Genomic DNA, 17317 nt, shown 5'->3' with positions numbered 1-17317 from the left:
TCTTGTCTTGCATGTGTCTAGCACCACCTAACCACATTACCCTTCATGTATTTGTTGCTTGCTCATGATACAAACTGCTTGATTTTTGGCTGCTGCCTGAATTGGATAGCACGAATTCAGAGATTTATAGTGGGGGCCTCACCTACATGGCTGTGAAGTTTGGTCAAACTCAGAAATATCTGTTTTTTGTAAGAATTTTTTACATTTCAAATTTTCTCATTCTGATTCAGAACAGAAACACATTTTCTTCATTTCTCATAAAACAGAATTTCCAAAATTGAGTCTTTAGAAATTTGTTGCTGAAATTCCCAAATTTTAGTTTTTAAAAATTTTAAAATACAATATTTCAATTATGTCAGTAGAAGTCATGCATAATATAATATACATGACTACTACTGCAATGTTAAGAAATAATGTAAACACAGAAAATAGTAAAAATAATCATGAAAAAAGATAATTTCTGAAACTACATTTCTGAATTTTGAAGAATTCTAAAACTTCATTTCACAACAAAATTTTGGAAATCACTTTCATGGTGGATTTTTATTGAAATACTTATTTTTAAAAAAGGTTTTGATTTGGAATTTTTGGTCTGTTTCAAGGAAAACTTCTGTCCAGCATTACTCATTCGCAAAATAATTAAGGGCCAGTTTAATCCCACTTCCAGGTGTGACTGCAACAGCTTCCCTAATACTGGAGACACAGGTATAAACTTCTTACACAACCTGGTCTACTATTGCTGCTTTTTACATAGTTTTTTTTCTTTTCATATTCCTATTGAAATGCTGCTGTGACATATTCAAAATTCCCACTCAGAATGTGCATCTGAACAGAAGAAAGAAAAGCACACACCTTTATTCTTGGGTTCAGTTTCCGTCTGCCATTTCTTGCTGTTCTTTTCCTTTCTGCAGAGTTCCAAAACCTATTTATTTTTTCATAGGTTTCAGAATAGCAGCCGTGTTAGTCTGTATTCGCAAAAAGAAAAGGAGGACTTATGGCACCATAGAGACTAACGAATTTATTTGAGCACAAGCTTTCATGAGCTACAGCTCGCTTCATCGGATGCATTCAGTGGAAAAAAAAACCTGAATGCATCAGATGAAGTGAGCTGTAGCTCACGAAAGCTTATGCTCAAATAAATTTGTTAGTCTCTAAGGTGCCACAAGTACTCCTTTTATTTTTTCATGTTACTCTAGGTGCAAAGCTTCAGATCAGCTCTTGTGTGGTCGCTGGTAAACAAACAGACTTATGTTAAAATGCTGAAGTCCTTATGTTAAATCCAAATCCCAATTTGTTAAATAGCCTGAAGACAGAAAATTGGTTAATTTAAATTTCAGTAATACATGATCTAACTCTGACAGTAGAGAAACCGTTTTATAATGTACTCTTGAAAATGATTAACTGCTATAAGTATAGAGCATTTTTATTGGCCCCGGATGATTTCAGTGTTTATGAAATGAAGGGAAGTGCAGGTTTTGTGCAGCTCAGACAACAGCTCTTCTAAGGCACTTCAGTTGAAAATATTTTAATTCAGTTACGTACATCGATTAAAAAACTTTAACTTGATTGTGATTGATTTAATCAATATGGCTACATCAGAGAGATGTTATTTTGATTCAAAGAGTGTGAGTTCTGAAATATTTATAAGGGAATGAGATCAGTGACCTTCAGGCTACTTTCCTTCGCACAGTATCAGTGGTGAAGGTCCCTGTCAAGGCAGGAACTGGAAGTCTTGTGAGCGTTAGTTACTAACATCTTCCTATTAAATATGAAATTGGGGATTTCCTGCCTCTCTTGGCTGCTCTTCAATCTTAATGTTAGCAAGCAGAATGTAAGAGGGGCTGAGTCCATGTGTTTTAGCACACAGTGCTGTGTAGAACTGATCATTTCTACAGAATGTAGGCAGAGCCTTTGTCCATATGACTGTCAGTTTCTTACAGGCTTGGGGCTGCAAGTAACAGCAGAGGGACATCAGTGTGCAACTATGGTCAAAAGAATCAAACAAAATATTAGTATGCATATGGAATGGGACAGTGAAAAATAGAGAACAGTCATTATATAAATCATAGTTTGCACTCATCTGGAATACTGCTTTCAGTCCTGGCCACACCTCCTCAAAAAGGCTATGGCAGAATTAGAGAAGTTCCGAAACAGGCAACGAGAATGATTAGGCACCTGGAAAAACTTATGTGAAAAGAGATTGAAAAGACTGGGATTTTTTTACCTTGGAAAAGAGACAAATAAGAGGGGACATGATAAAATGTATATAAAATAATGAATGGTGAAGAGAAGGAAAGCAGAAAATTCAAAAGTGATAAAAGGAAATGCATTTCCACACAGTGCACAATTAGACTGTGGAACTCATAGCCTCAATAATATCCTGTGACAAAGGCCAACAGCTCAGCAAGATTTAAAGAGGAGCTGGACTTTTCTATGAATTAAAATACCTAGAGTCACAATTGTTCATGCTAGAATAGTTTGGTAAGGATCTGAAACATGCTGTAGGGTTTAAACCTGTTTCTATCTGAGGAATTAGGATGCGACTCTCATGAGGGGCAGGTGATCCCATATCTGCCTAGTGCATGGTTTCTTGCACCTTCCTTTGAAACGTCTGATACCTCTACTGTTGGAGGCAGGAGGCTGGACTAGATGGATGCCACGTATCTGTTCCAGTGTGGGAACTCCTGTATTTTTTTTATAAGAATATAAATGCACTGTGCTCCTGAGTTTTGGAGGAGATGGTTTGGTGGGTTAAGCATTAAGTTTGGAATAGCCAGACTCTGGAATCACAGGCTTAAATCTTGACATGATCTATTCATGCCTCTTCAACTTCTGAGGTGTGTAACGAGCGTTCCACAAAGTTTTCTGTGTTGTGGTTCATTCAGAAGAGACATTAAACCACTAGAGAGGTGTGTTCCTTAGGCACGTCAGTATTCAACCTAGGGTCCTTAACCAAAACTTCCGAATTTTGTACAGCATGCTGTTCTCTGGTTAACTACTTTGCTCCACCGCAGAGGTAGCTGTATTTCAGTATTGTAAACACAAAGGTGTCTTTTAAAGGTAGCCGGAACAGATTTAAGAATAACATTTGCTCATACTAGAATGGAAAGTATGTTAAAAATGATAAAATAAAAAAATAAAAAACAAGATCACAATTATATAATCTGTTTCAAGTTAAGGAAAGTTTTCACAAGAATTACCAGTCTGTTTCTCCTGCTGGTAATGAATACATAAAGACAATTTCCTAGGTATACCAATAATTCTCAGTGCAGGAAAAGGTTGTTTAGAGCTGTCCTTAAGCTTTGAAATCCTGAAAGTTCTTTCATTACTGTCTCAAAGGTACATTCTGACAGCTCACAAAATCCATATTTCATAGAGACTTCACAAAGAATAATACATGAGGAAAACAGCTTTTGTGAATGGATATTAAGTTTTGATAACTTGCCTGGGTCCCAGTGAAAGGAGCAGATCGATAAATTTTCAGGTTCTTTTGCTTTTACATTTTTTGCACTTCTAATATTTTTCCCCATTCAGCCTGTGATCATTGTAATAACATTTACAAAATCTTAATTCAGACTCCAGTTCATCGATGAATTCAGTGCACTAACTAGCTGTTTTTGGAAGAAGTTACTTGTGGCTATATTGCAGCCTTTCCTTCCATGCTCTGTTTGCTGTTTTCTATCTGAGCTGCGAGCCCCATCCTGTAAAATGATCTGGAGCTGGAGCTCCTGGCCCCATTGGTCAGGGAAAGTCACCAGTGATGAGGCTTAGCAAATATTTGCCATCCAATCACATGGCCACCTTGTGATAAATCACTGTCCCACCCTTTAATGAGGGTCCTGCTCGTGTGGAATGTTTCAGGAGGTGCCATGTTTTGGCTTATCCAGAAAGAAGGCTAGGCTCTTGGGAGGGAGAAGGAGAAGGGGCTCTCTAACCTGAAGATGATCTGAATTGGATCCTCCAGCTCCTGACGTGTTGTTGGGCTTTCAGAAACTGTTTTGTCTTGAATGCATTTTTATTTCAAGTTCTTGTTAACTGAATGTTGAAAGGCTTTTATCTGTGACATCACAGCTCATTAGCATAAAGATCCTAGCTGCCTGGCTTTCTCCAGTGCAATGTCAGGGAGATGGGCTGCTCTCTGTTGCATTGTTGACATGGCTCCCTAATCTGGAAGGCAGTAGCATGATGCTTTTCTAAAAGCTGCAGGACTTTGGGGTGGGGTGGGGGAGCGAAGGAAGCAAGATTCATACTTTATGGAAGGTAATGTATGCTAAGATTGTGCTTTTCAGTGGATTGAGGTTTCTAACATATATTTTAATAATTGACTTTTGCACATCATCTTTTGTTTGGAGTAGTTTTGTGGAGGCCTGGTTATTTTATCCTGGTTCTGTGGAGCTTTTAAGGACTGATCAGTGCAGAGGGCCTTTTTAGGTCATAATGAAATAGCCTTCAGGCCAGCAACAACGTATTTTTTTCATTTTTCTCTTAGAAAGGCTTACTATTGTCATCACAAATACAGATGTAACGATTTCAGGAGAGTTTCTTTTCGTGATAAGTGCAACTCCTGTGAAGCTTTTAAGCTTGGATCAGTCAGGTTTTATGTAATAAAATAGAATGCTTCTGTAAAGATGAGAAATGCTTCAGAATTATCACATCACTTAATGATGGCTTTTTAATTAGATATCATCAGTTCACATATTACATCTGTAAGATGTCAGGGCAAAGGGATGTTTTGAGCTAATGTTACCCTACTAGTTTTCAGAGATGTGTGAGGCAGCATTGTTAACTGAAGAAAATAAGGCTATCAGTTCCACTTAGATAACCTTTGGTAATAAACGGAGTCCATGCAAGTTGTGACCTTAGGGCTTGAACTTTCTAATCACATGACCAGCTTGTAAACTGACCTGTGAGGATGACTGTTGTATCCAAAGCTTAGAGAGAAATTGGCAATAAGGATTGTGAGGTTTCACCATCAGGCTGGTGGCTGTTTTGTAATACATTTCTTCATGGCTGCTACAGAACTCCCCAGCAAACTCGGAGAAGCATGAAATGGATACATGGGAAGGTAAAGGAGTTGGTTCATAACTTTGGGAGAACTATCTCAGTGTTAGGGAAATATTATGAAGGTTTATAGCAAACAGTAGCCTCAAGGGGAGGAGAGTTAGCAAGAGCACGCAACTGGTTTTTGTGTGCAGTTTGAAGACTGCCACTAAGGTTTGTTGCAGAGAGTTGTTTTCATTATTTAAAACTCCCCATACTTTTAAAAAGTGTAGATTGAATGCTTTTATGTTTTACACACAAATCTTAAATGCTTAATTGAACTTCAGATTATTTTTTTTTTTTAAAATGTATTCTATTTGTTCTGTGACTTAATTTGTTTATATTTTAAATTCCCTAATCCGTTTGACCATCTGGAAAAGCTCTATTTAGTATTGTTAATTATTGATAGTATCAGGGTTATGTGGACTCTTGATAAGTTTCATCTCTCCTGGGACTAATTCTAGTTCACAGATATTTATTTTACAGTTTTTTTCTATGCTTAAAAACATTGGCAGTGTCTCCACTGATGAGTCTCTTTAAATAGATTTAGTCTTTTTAAAAAAAAGTACTTTTGTATTAGAATAGTGTATTTGTTTTTTTAAATCATTGTGGCTGAAGTTTTTAATCATTGCACCTTTTAATTCTTTCACTCTTGAAAATTACACCTTTAGGTAACAAGACTGCATCCATGAGAAATGTTTCCCATGGGCCTTTGCTAGTTTTTTGTTTCACTGTTTCAGAATTTCTACGCCTAAAGAAACATAATCTGACCAATTTTAGCCAAAATATAACCTTCTACTGAATTGCCGCTGAGTGCTCATGAAAAAAGTTTCATGACTTTATCAGGACAGAGAAATTGCTCAGTTAGTAAATCTGATGAAAGGAGTAAACAGTGTAAAACATCTACTCATGGAAAATGTTACTTTGAATCTTGTGGGTATTATAACATCTGCAAAATACAGCTCCACAGTCAAAAGGTGAAGCACATGGCTGTATCATTTTGGCAAACTACACAAAAATTCAAGGGGCTTGCATTTGTTCAAAGCTCTTTGTAAAACATTTGGCTCTGATCAGTGTTATAATTTTATTTATATAAAATTAAATGTTAAATGTCTTTTAATTTAAGATAAATGTGTTATGAGTCACTGAAGATCCTGTAGAAGTCTTATGGATTACGTTTTGGAGCAGTGTGCTCTTTCCTGCTCTGAATGTTCTTTTTGCTTTGCAGGTGAATTGTGTACAGTTGTTTTAGAACTTGCACTGTTTGCCAATAATATTTGGTGCATATATTTACTTGATATATTTGAGAAGTCTGATCCAATGAAACTGCAGGATAAATGATTTCCTCACTTGTGTGTGCAACAGCTGTGTGAGAGGGTAAGGCAGCTAATGAGAGCCAGCACTCAACAAATTGCATTTTGTAGATGAGTTTTTGATCATCTGATGGTGAAGAAACATTAGGTTTTGGAAGAGAAAGTTGTGTTTTTATATCAAATACGCTGTCTGCACTTTATTAAAAAAAAAAAAAAGGTCAGCAGAGATTCCTTTGTCTGTCCTCTTTATTTTTTGATACCATATGATCAGAAGATATAATTTTGCCTCTGAAGAAACAAAGGCAATGTGATATGGCATCATTTTTGGTTTGAGTGGTTTCTAATAACTGGAGAAAATGAACAGAACTATTATGTATTTGCAGTGGCAGAGAAATGGTATTTTCCTTTTATGTTTTTCTTTAAATATTCTAACCGATGGCTCTGAAATTAAGGCTAAAGTCTGTATTTTTGTAAAAATAATGCCTTTTACAGTGAAGAGTATTAGATTGTAAATGGTCTTTTTTAAGACTTTAGGGGCCATGTCCATTTAAATTAACCTCTATCACAGCTGGGCATACAAATGTTTTTGTTTTAGTTCACAGAGGGTTAATTCTATTCAGGCTTTCACTATGGCAGGCCTGATCCATAGAGCAACACAATCTGGTCTTTCAGCCCTGTCAGTCGCTAGGCAGGAAGTCTTATTTCTTAAGCTATCCTTCAGAATGGGGGGTTGGGAATCTCCAGCATCTGTAAAGATCAATAACAGGGTATGGGAGACAGACCTTGGTCCATTGTGCACCCTTTTAAGATAGATGCATTCTTCACATACTGAGCCTTTCTCGGGAAGAGCAAAAAAAATTATTTAAGCAAAAAAAGCCATGTGTTTATAGATTTTCATTTTAAATAAAGCCCCATTAAGCAAATTTATCTATTTTGGGGTGTAATTAAAGCTTTGTAATCTTATTTGACCAATGCAACAATCCAGTTATGGGAAGGGAATTATTCTAATCCTAGAAATTTTGAGTTTACTAAGAATTTCTTTTCCTTAATACTAATGTTTGACTACAAAATGTAATTGTTTTGAGCCCAAATAAGGCATTTGTGAAGACAAGTAAAAGAAGGGGGGAAAAAATCTTTCCTTGATGCCTTGTTGGTGTTTGAGACATCCCTGATGGTGTGAAGGGAGCAAGATTTTGTTAAGATTTAAGTAACACATGTGTGAGATCTCTCCCCCAAACAGCTGTTATTGGCTCTTGAAATTTAAACATGGCTAAACAAATACTTGAGGGTGCGCTATTTTGAGATGAGTTTAAACTAGAAGTAGAGAAAATAATGCATAATTAAAAATGTGCTAATCTATTTATAAATTGTGATTTTAAGGTGCGTCACGTCTGTAATCTTTATAGATACAAGTCTCTATAATTAGAAAATTGCATTTCCAGTAAACAAGATGTCTTGAAACTGGTCACTTTGTATATTTTCCCTCTTTCATTCCAGTAAAATGCTTCATTCTATCACTTTCTGGTTTGGGTACTTAGGGACGATGGTCAATTCTTTCCTTGCTCTCAGAGATCAGGTTTTTGTGCCTGCCATACTGTGAAGCACTAATTGTCACTGATAATATAAGTTAATTGTGTAGACTCTAGTTTTTATTTCCAAGCTAAATCCTTTGTAGTGAGTTGAAAGGTTTTTGTAACCAAACTACAAAAACAGAAGTAAATATCTAAAGAATACTCTTTAGATAAAAATAAAAAATTAGATGATACTTTTCAACAGCAAATAAGGAAATTATGCTTAGACAATAACAGCATCCAGATTTTTCTCCTGGAATGCTGTGGTACTGACATGTTGGAAAAACAAAAACAAGCCATCCATATTCTTTGTAGCCCGTATGCAACTTTTATTCATGTTGTGAATAGTACAGGTCACAAGTAAAATAAAACAAGGTGCACTTGCTTATAGATCAACATGTGACTTACTAAAAAAAATCACATTTTGTATCTTTATAATATTGTTCACATGTATGATTTCCTTACATACACATACATCTGAGTTACTCTTTATGCTTATGTACATGTATCAGCTTAAACTCGTATGCATTTTCTTTTGGCCGTTCTTAGATCAACTTCATTTAAAAATCATCCACAGTGCTATCTGATCTTACTAGGAAAAACTGTTAAGAAATGTAATTACAATTATCTTGAAAGATACTGATTCTATTGGTTCTACAGTTTGCATTATAAAAGGCTAAGCAAGTTGAGGTTCCTTCTGCTTTCTCACACTGTCTTATATGACACCTATGTAAAACATTATAATATTCTTGTAGAATTTTTATTGTATTAAAATTTAGTATGAAACCTACCATGACCTTTGAAAACAATGAGTCCTTTAATGTGGTTTAGGGGGAGGATTTAGTGAGGGAGTAGCCATAAAAATCTTCAGGGTTCAAGATGAGGTTGAGATTTTTGTGAGTGCTTTTGTTGTAGCAGCAACTGTTTGACTTAGGGGCTGCAACAATAGCCTGGGAGAACAAAGCTAGAGCATCCCCTGTGAGTTCTTTAAGCATAAGACACTTTAAGAACAGAAAAATGCTTCCTAATTTCTCCCCTCTGCCCCAGATGAAAATGTACAGCGACGATTGGCGTTTGTCTTTTAATCAATGCTATATTGCACACGGCTCTATAAAACTGAAAGACTCTTAATGTGTGTAAGCAGTAACAGAATCAAGAGAAGAGCCTTGTATTTCCTCTAAAAGTTATGATAACCATTTATGTGTTCTGAAATTCTCTGTTCAAATTTCAAGGTTGAGGGACCGTATGAAGCAGTCCCAATGTTTTACACAATTGAAAAGTATGGGTAAATTTAAAGGTCATTGCTAATTCTACCATGGTCATTCTGATGTTCACTTATACAAGAATCTTGCATTAATTAAGGTGAAAAATAGCTAAGGTCAGGAATCAGCAAACCTGTGGGCCTCAGTGGATTGTCTAGTGGCCAGTCAGAATTCCTGCAAGATTTTTTAAAACCATCAAAATATTGCTGGGTTTTGGAGGTATTTAACTGGCTTTTAAACGATCAATTCGGTTTCAGAGTAATAGTTCAGTGTAAACAGTTGGTGGTCACTTGGGCCTTCCTAGGTTCCTGCAGACTGGATTCCTTGGGGAGCCATGGCATGCACTGTGTGTACAGTGGGTTTTGTTCTGGAAATGTAACCAATTACTTAACACTGAATGCTCTCAGGTGTGTGCCTACTGAGGTTATTGTGGCAACGGGATCATTCATACTACTTCACTGCTATCCATTTCCACCCTAGAAGGAAAGGAGTACTTGTTATTCCTAGGGAAGGATCCTGATTCTTGGTTGCTTTAATCATCCATACTTCCTTCACTCACTAGGTCACAGCCCCATTCTTTCAATGGCAGCAACAAAAAAGATGAGACTGGAAATGAGCCCTAATTTAAATCTTTAGTCATTTGTTTGCAGCCTGGGTGATGAGAGAGCCTAATGAGAGTCTACTGTAATCTTTTATGAAAATGCTACAAATTGTGGCACCATATATTGGTGTTCTAGTTTGCCAGAGTGGTGTTAATTTGTGGCTCCTGCTTCTCACAATGTGCACTAACCCATGGTTTTATAGATCCTTGATTGCGTCCTCAGCCTGCCTCCGTAGCAGCACTGCATGCCTAGTGGCATTCTCATTATGGAAAGGTCTGCAGAATGTAGCTATTCACTGTAACCATGGGATCTCTCCATTAGCCAAGGATTTATGGTGGTGGTGATGGGGGTGGGGTGGAGTTAGGCAAAGGTTGAGCTAAACCCCACAGATAGAGGACCCTTTTCTATCCAATGTTAATCCCCTTCCCTGTTTATCAGATAACTAAAGTAGAGATTATGCAATTCATGACTACAAAGTCATGTTTAGTAGCTTCTCTTTAGCAAGATGCTCAACTAGATTAGGAGTGTTGTCTGTGATCTGCACCAGCATTCCTTCAGCCGTCATCTTTAAGAACATGTCTAAAGTTGTCTGTTGTGTAAAAATGGGAATGTCTTGTTGGGGTGATAAGACCCATGAGTGCTGCTGCAGTTAAAGGTGTCAGAGGTTCCATTAGCCACCCCTTTGTTTTTAGAGATTGGTAACAATGGCAGTAAAATCACAGCAATGGAGACACGCATAGAGGGCAGCAGTGACTTTAAAAAAAAAAATGCGAAAGAAATCAAAGGCTACTTACCATGAGATCTAGAACTGTGAACAGAGTATCCAGAAATAAGTTCAGTTTGCTTAAGTTTTTCACTCTTCCGGTGTAACTGAAAACTGATTTTACTTCTGATCCTAATATTTTTCATGATGTGCTCTAGTTTCTCTTGGTATTGACAAAAGTTGCTGTGATTTCAATTTGTTAGCTAGTCCTGTTAAGCTCATGTCCCCTTTCCACTTCTGAATTTGTCTGTTTGCAAGCACAGCAAATAAATTTCACAAGGATTCTGTGGTGCATGTTATGGGATGGGATATGAGACACTGCTCTTGTTTTACATGGACTCACAGAATCTACTTCAGCAACTCTTGGGGAGATCTAGAGTTTGCTTTGTGTGAAATCAAAAAGTATGAGCCTACCTACTGAACTCCAGGTTTGCTGTCTTAGCCTTTTATAAGGTCTTCTGACAACTCCTGAGGCCTAAGTTGGTCACATTCTCCACAACCCCTGTCCTCCCTCCCCAAAATCAAAAAGTGTGTGCATATACATTATTTGACTTCAGTGTGCACATAAACAGCATTAAGAGACTGACCAAACATAAGTACCTTAAATTGAGAAGGGCTGAAGCTCCATCCTGATCCCACGGCATTAGCCTCAGGGACTGCATCTCATGTGGGATGTTATGAAATTTGGTGAGAATTGCATGCCATGGTATCCCTAGTGTTTTGCTGGATCACATTCATGTAGTTGCCACTGGAATTGTGTATATCGTGTCACCTCTTTCCCCCTGGGATACAATTATTTCCAATGATCCTATCTGTTCGGTGGTAGTAACAGGCGAAGTATTGTTTTACCTGTGTATTTCGGTAGTTATCAGGATTGAACCGGAGTCCATTGTGACACTTGCCTCCAGCTGCTCCAAAAATCTGCCACTTCAGACACCGTCATGCCACCAGAAGACCCTGTACCAGCATCCAACTGAGAACAGGACTCCGGTTGTCTTGCTGCTGCTTGTTTGCTACACCTCATCTTCAGCAATCCATACCACCTGAGGGCCAGATCCTGCAAGGTCTTGGTCATTCCTTGTGGCTGGAGGAAGGGGGACCAGGCAAGAAACCTCTGCACCACTCTGATTCGGGTGTGAGTGTTGAGCCATAAAAGTGGCTGAAAAGCAGCCTAGTGTAAACTAGAGTAGTCCTCAAAATGTCTTGACATGGTGCAGGGGGAGTGGCCCTGCACAGAGTAGCAGCAGGATCAGAGGACTGCAAAGGTGTTTTTTTAAAGCAGCTGTGCACACTGACCCTGACCTGTGCTCTGTGCAGTTAACCTGCACCCCAGCATCTGGCCCCAAGTGTTTCAGGAAACACTGGAATGTCCATATCCAGTAACCCATCATCATCGCTGCTCTTCTGTAGCTTACAGAATAAAATGAATCTTTTGAAAGAATGGTAACAACCAAAAAGCCCTCTGCCTATACACTCCCTTGTTCCAAGCATAATATATCTGGAAATCAGGGTGACGTATTCTGGGTTGTTTAATTATGCTGTCAGCATTCAGTTTTTAAAAATGCAGTTACGGTCCAGGTAGCATTTTAAAAAAGCTAATCAAACAAGCAGCTTTTAAGTTATGTCTGTGATACCATAGCCCTGTTTGTTCAGAATAAAAATAATCAAATTCCAAGGCTGAGGGCATGGTTTGCAAATCCTCTTGACAAGATGTAGTCTGCACATGTGGAACAGATAAAAGCCGTTTGGATACCAAAAGACAAGAGTGAGCTGGTCTGGTCTGGTTTAATCTGTGAGTAAATTTTACTGACTGAGAGAAACTCTGAAAGTGGGGCTTTAATGGAAAAACTGGGTAAATTACAAAAAGCCACCAAAGCAGAACATGTTGTTGGTAGACATGTAATACAAGCAGTTCAGGTGGGCCTCGTTCAAATATAGCCAAAGAGTCCCAAGTCCCTATGTTACAAATCACAGCCTAGTAGATGTGGTCAATTTTGCTGTTTACTGCAAATAAAAACCAAGAACTCCCTTTTAAATTTCTTGATGGAAAATATAGATTTATCTTAGTTTTCCAGGAGTGGGATTTGTTCCTTTTTTATTGTAGCTGTGCAATATATTTTTACTTACTTCATGATAAAGTAATGCAGTGATTCTCAAATGCGGCCACCGTGGCCAAATGCAGCCACCAGGGGCTTTTCTTGCGGCTGCAGCCTCCTGGGCAGTGACTGGGGGAACAAGGGGGGAAAGCCGTGGCTTCTCCCCCAGCCGCCGCCCCCCACCCCAAAGCCACAAACATCAGAGAAGCAGGGAGCCAGTGAGTTCTCCACCTTCCTGGGTGCGGTGTGGCTCTGGCTTCGGACTTCAGCCCTGGAGTGGCAGGCAGCAGGTTCCAGTCGTGGAGCTTCAGGCTCCAGCCCTGGTCCCTGGCTGTGGATGCCAGCCCTTGGCTCACCTCCCATCTCCCATATTATCCCTGGCCCCCTCTGTCTCCCTACCCGCCTCACCATTCAGGGCTTAATTTATCTCCTGGCTTGCCAGGGCTGAGTAGGTCTGCTGTGAAAATTCGTATTTGTATTGGTTCAATATAACTTTTCACAGCCTCCCAGCTAAGTCTGCTGTGAAAAGTGACATTAAGAAACATACAAATGTTGCTTTTTGCAGCAGCAGACTTACTGTGTAGCAAGTTCTTTTTTTAAAAAAAAAGCAACCAAAAAGCAAAACCAAAAACAACACCAACAACAAGACAAGAATGTACAAAGCACCTTTATTTGTTTTTCTATTCGGTTTAGGTCCAGTAAAGAATAGAAACAACTGTACATTATTATCATCACTGAGGCTGCAAAAAAACCCAACCCTGTACATAAATAAATTACAATGATTTGGACATGTATATGTGCATATTTATCTGTTTTTTCTAAAGTTAATTAAGTATTTTAGGAAAAATTGTCAGAGCAGCCACCAGCAAGAGTTGGTGGCCACACTCTGAGGCCAGCAAAAAAAATGGTTTGAGAACCCCTGAATAATGGCTGTCCTAGCAACCAATGCCTGCCTCTGTCTTTTAGTCAGGTTTAGTTATGTGTTCTTTCTAAAAATTGAACTATTCCAAATTAAAAAAAAACTGCTAAAGAAACAGCTATTTTTAAAGCAATGTCTTAGATGATATCATTCTTATCTATACTTTAATAGCATTCCAAAGTTCTGTTTTGTGCCTCCCCCCTCTTATTATTGAGGTCTTAGAGCACGGCCATACACTCCCTGTCCTTAGCTTCCAGCCCTATGAAGCACTTTCTCACAATTCTGTTGTATCTTAAGAAAAGCTGTTGGTTTAGGAATGGTCAAGCAACTGAATTAGCATATTGTGCTCATCCCTCAGTCTTCACCTCTTTCAATGTGAATTCAGTGCGTTCTCTGACTTGGACAGTTTTTCCTGTTTGTAATCTTGCTAAGATTGCGGCACTCTGTGCTAAAAACTTTCGAAATCCTCTGTATTCTAAGAGTCAAGAGTGTTGTAAAATAAAGTTAGGTAGGTGGTCTGATGAGGTACTGTCTTACAGTATTATACTGTGGTCTTGGTGACCAGGGTTCAGTACTGATCTATCGCCTTGTGCCTGGGGCCAGAAGAAGATGGGGATGTAGAGTCAGGACCTCATGGAGAAGGGTGGTTGGTGCACTTCCTATGTCTGCCTTAGGCAGGGCTTGAAAAACTTGTTCAATAACAACTTGTCCAAGGACCAAAACCACTAGCGCAAAAGAAAAATGCCTGTGATTAGCATGCCCTCAAAACCACATCTTTGCAATTTAAAGGAATGAAAGTTTGTGTGGCTCATTGCCAGTACTACAGATACATAAAGTACAGTTACGCATTTACAAGGTCATCTCCCATTTGTTGTGTCTTGTCTGCCCTTCCTGCCTTCGCTATGCTTTCTTTCTGAGCATGCATCGTGTTGGATTGTTTCTCTGCATTGTTTTGAGTGCATGCCATTCTCTCCTTTCCTTCTCCTGCTCTCTTCATCCCTTTACAGCCTTTCTTCACCACTCTTTTGTTCTCTGCCTCTTTCCCTATATTTTTACTGTCCTTTATTCTCACTTCTCTGCTCCGCCTCTAACCCTTCCCCCACTTTTAGTTTATCCCTCACTCACTTTCTGCCATTGATCCTCATCCACTGTCTTACCCAGCCATCTGCATGAGCCCACTAGCACATGCACTCCTATTCACCCACTTCCCGGGCCATGCTGGCTCTCCCTACTTTTTCTTCAGTAAAGTACCGGTTCCAGCTGCTCTGCTCCCATCTTGAAAGCAGCAATGGCTCCTGGGCGCCTCTGGTCCTGCTGAAATAGAATCATGCTACCTAGGCCACATTGCTTCTGCTTCCCCCTCCCTCTTGACATACCTTAAAGGAGCAACAGTCCTCAAGTTACTCCCTTTCCAGGCTTGCTGTCTTCTCTCAGAGGAAAGGGGCAGTAGCCTCAGCAGCTCTGCTCCCTGGCTTCACCTTCCAACTTGACCAGGGGAGGCGGGAAGGTGGCACCAAGGCCATTCTGTTTCCCCTTCCCCTCCTGAGAAAAACCGTAACAAGACCTTGGCTGCCCTAGGATGTTGGTTCCCATTACTGTTATCTATCTCTACTTAAACTGTAAGCTCTTTGGGGCAGGCACTGCCTCTTGTCCAGCACCTAGCCCAGTGGGGTCCTAGTTCATGACTAGGGCTGTTAGGTGCTACCACAATATAAATAAATACTGCTCAATACCTTAACCTGATTTTAAATAAATATGTATATAGTACATTTAAAAAAAAAACTACATTAAAAGAATGTTAAAGTTGCAAAGTTATGCACTGAAATTAGGAAATGCCAGAAATAAGGTTGCTCCTGCAACTTTGATTAGCACCTTTGTGCATATGTGGTATGATCTTCCCCACCGTTACCTAGGAAGTATGGGGCAGAGCCAGGAATGGAATTCTGGACCCAAGGTCCAAATCCAGTGTTTTTGAAGAGAAGAGAATGTCCTTCTGCACCTGAGGTCCTCTGCCTCACTCACTGTCTGTCTCCTAGAACAAGTCATGTGATCACCTTAATAAAGACTATATCATAAATAGGCTTGGCAGAATTGGGCTTTATTTTTTTATAATTTCAATGGATAATATTGATTTTTATTTAAGTTTTCATACTTGTGAAGAACTAAGAGAGAGTGTGAAACAATAACTGGTTAATGACCGTAGATGTTGGGATTCAAAAAGTTAAAGCAGAAATTGTCAAAATTACATGTCAAAATATCCTGAAATCAAACTCTTCAGTTCTGAAGCAGTATTCTCCTTACCTTGTCCACACTTAAATTTCAGTTATTGTCAATGGAAATATTTTTCCTCAGTTTGTGTGTGTAGTGAAATCAATGTTTACCGATATTTAGTGATAAAAATCAAATCCTTCCAAGCTAAACTATAGTGCGTACGCACCAGGGGGCTAAGGATGTAAATATTAAACGGTTAACCGGTAAGCATTAGTCTTACTGGTTAACCTACCTTAACCATTAACCCCCAGCTCTGGGGATGGCTGGAGTAGGCGGCCTCATCCCTGCACCGGCTGATGCAACCGCAGCTCCTCTCCCTTTAACCGGTTAACCAATTAAATGATATAATTTTAATAGTTTAAACGGTTAACTTTTTAAATGATGATTACATCCCTAAAGGGGGCTAAATTTAAGGCTGCATGAATAACCTTTGTTGTGCTACTTCCTAACCTGAATGCTTGATTGGCACTCAGCCCAGCCACTGTCCCCTGTGCAAAGGGGCCTAACTGTAGCTGCTGCTAATGCTTTTGCTGGTCTTCTCCATCTAGAGCAGAGATTCTCAATCTTTTTCTTTCTGAGGCCCCCACAACATGCTGTGAGAACTCCACAGCCCCCCTGTGCTACAATAACTGGTTTTCTGCATATAAAAGCCAGGGCTGGTGTTAGGGGTAGCAAACAGGGCAGTTGCCTGGGGCCCCATGCCACAGGGTGCCACATGATGCTACATGGTTCAGGCTTTGGCATCAGTCCCGGGTGGTAGGGATCAGGACCCCAAGCTTCAGACCCATATGGCAGGGCTTCGGCTTTCTGCCCTGGGCTCCAGTGAGTCTAATGCTGGCCCTTCTTGATGGACTCCCTGAAACCTCAAGGCCCCCTAGGGGGCCCCGGGCCCCTGGTTGAGAACCACTGATCTAAAGTTCTAGTTCCATGCCGCAGAGTGGGCTCAGTACCTTTTGTCATGTCAGAGAACTCCACGGAGTGAGACAGGAGCCTGCTTAGTTAGGGCATAAGTTAAAACCCATGAAAGCTTATGCCCCTATACATTTGTTAGACTCTAAGGTGCCACAAGGACTCCTTGTTGTTTTTGCTGATACAGACTAACATGGCTACCACTCCAAAACCTGCTTAGTTAGGGTGACTGTAGGTCCCGTTTTGGTCAGGTCAGTCCCTTTTTTAGGCCCTGTCCTGGTCATTCTGACTTTTTTGGCAAAACTGCATTTGTGCTGTTTGGTCTTGACAGCTGATCATCAGAAGAGTGGGGTGTGATCCCTAGTGGGGTGGGAAACTGCTACACCAGGGCTGAGCTGGAGGGAAGGCTAGGGAGAGCAGCTCGGGCCAGCCAGCCCCAGGTGTGAGCGGGTGGCAGGGGCCTAGATCCAGCCCCGCATGTGGGTGGAGGGGAGGCCGCTGCGGGGAGGGGGACTGGGAGGATGGCAGGGGGTCTCGAGCTTGCCCTGTGCGCTGGAGGGGGGCGGGGGGA

At 39.9% G+C, this 17317-nt stretch overlaps 1 protein-coding gene across 4 annotated transcripts in view; it reads left to right on the top strand.

Annotated features, from left to right (window-relative positions):
• Positions 1-17317, top strand: part of NR6A1 (nuclear receptor subfamily 6 group A member 1) — a 194038-nt gene that overhangs the window by 136834 nt on the left and 39887 nt on the right. The window contains exon 1 of one of the 4 annotated variants that reach the window (XM_084650164.1): positions 3920-4260. The exons of 2 other annotated variants lie outside the window; for them this stretch is intronic. In XM_084650164.1, the coding sequence (XP_084506290.1) occupies positions 4254-4260 (7 nt within the window). In that variant the 5' untranslated portion in view covers positions 3920-4253. Of the gene's footprint in view, positions 1-3919; positions 4261-4703; positions 5066-17317 lie in introns of those variants that run through there. One more of the 4 variants, XM_084650163.1, reaches the window with a different exon arrangement.

This window comes from Lepidochelys olivacea (genome assembly GCF_965140295.1).
Source record: "Lepidochelys olivacea isolate rLepOli2 genome assembly, chromosome: 16".
Lineage (NCBI taxonomy): Eukaryota > Metazoa > Chordata > Testudines > Cheloniidae > Lepidochelys > Lepidochelys olivacea.
The sequence above is the reverse complement of the archived record's forward strand: the minus strand, read 5'-3'. Positions and strand labels throughout refer to the sequence as shown.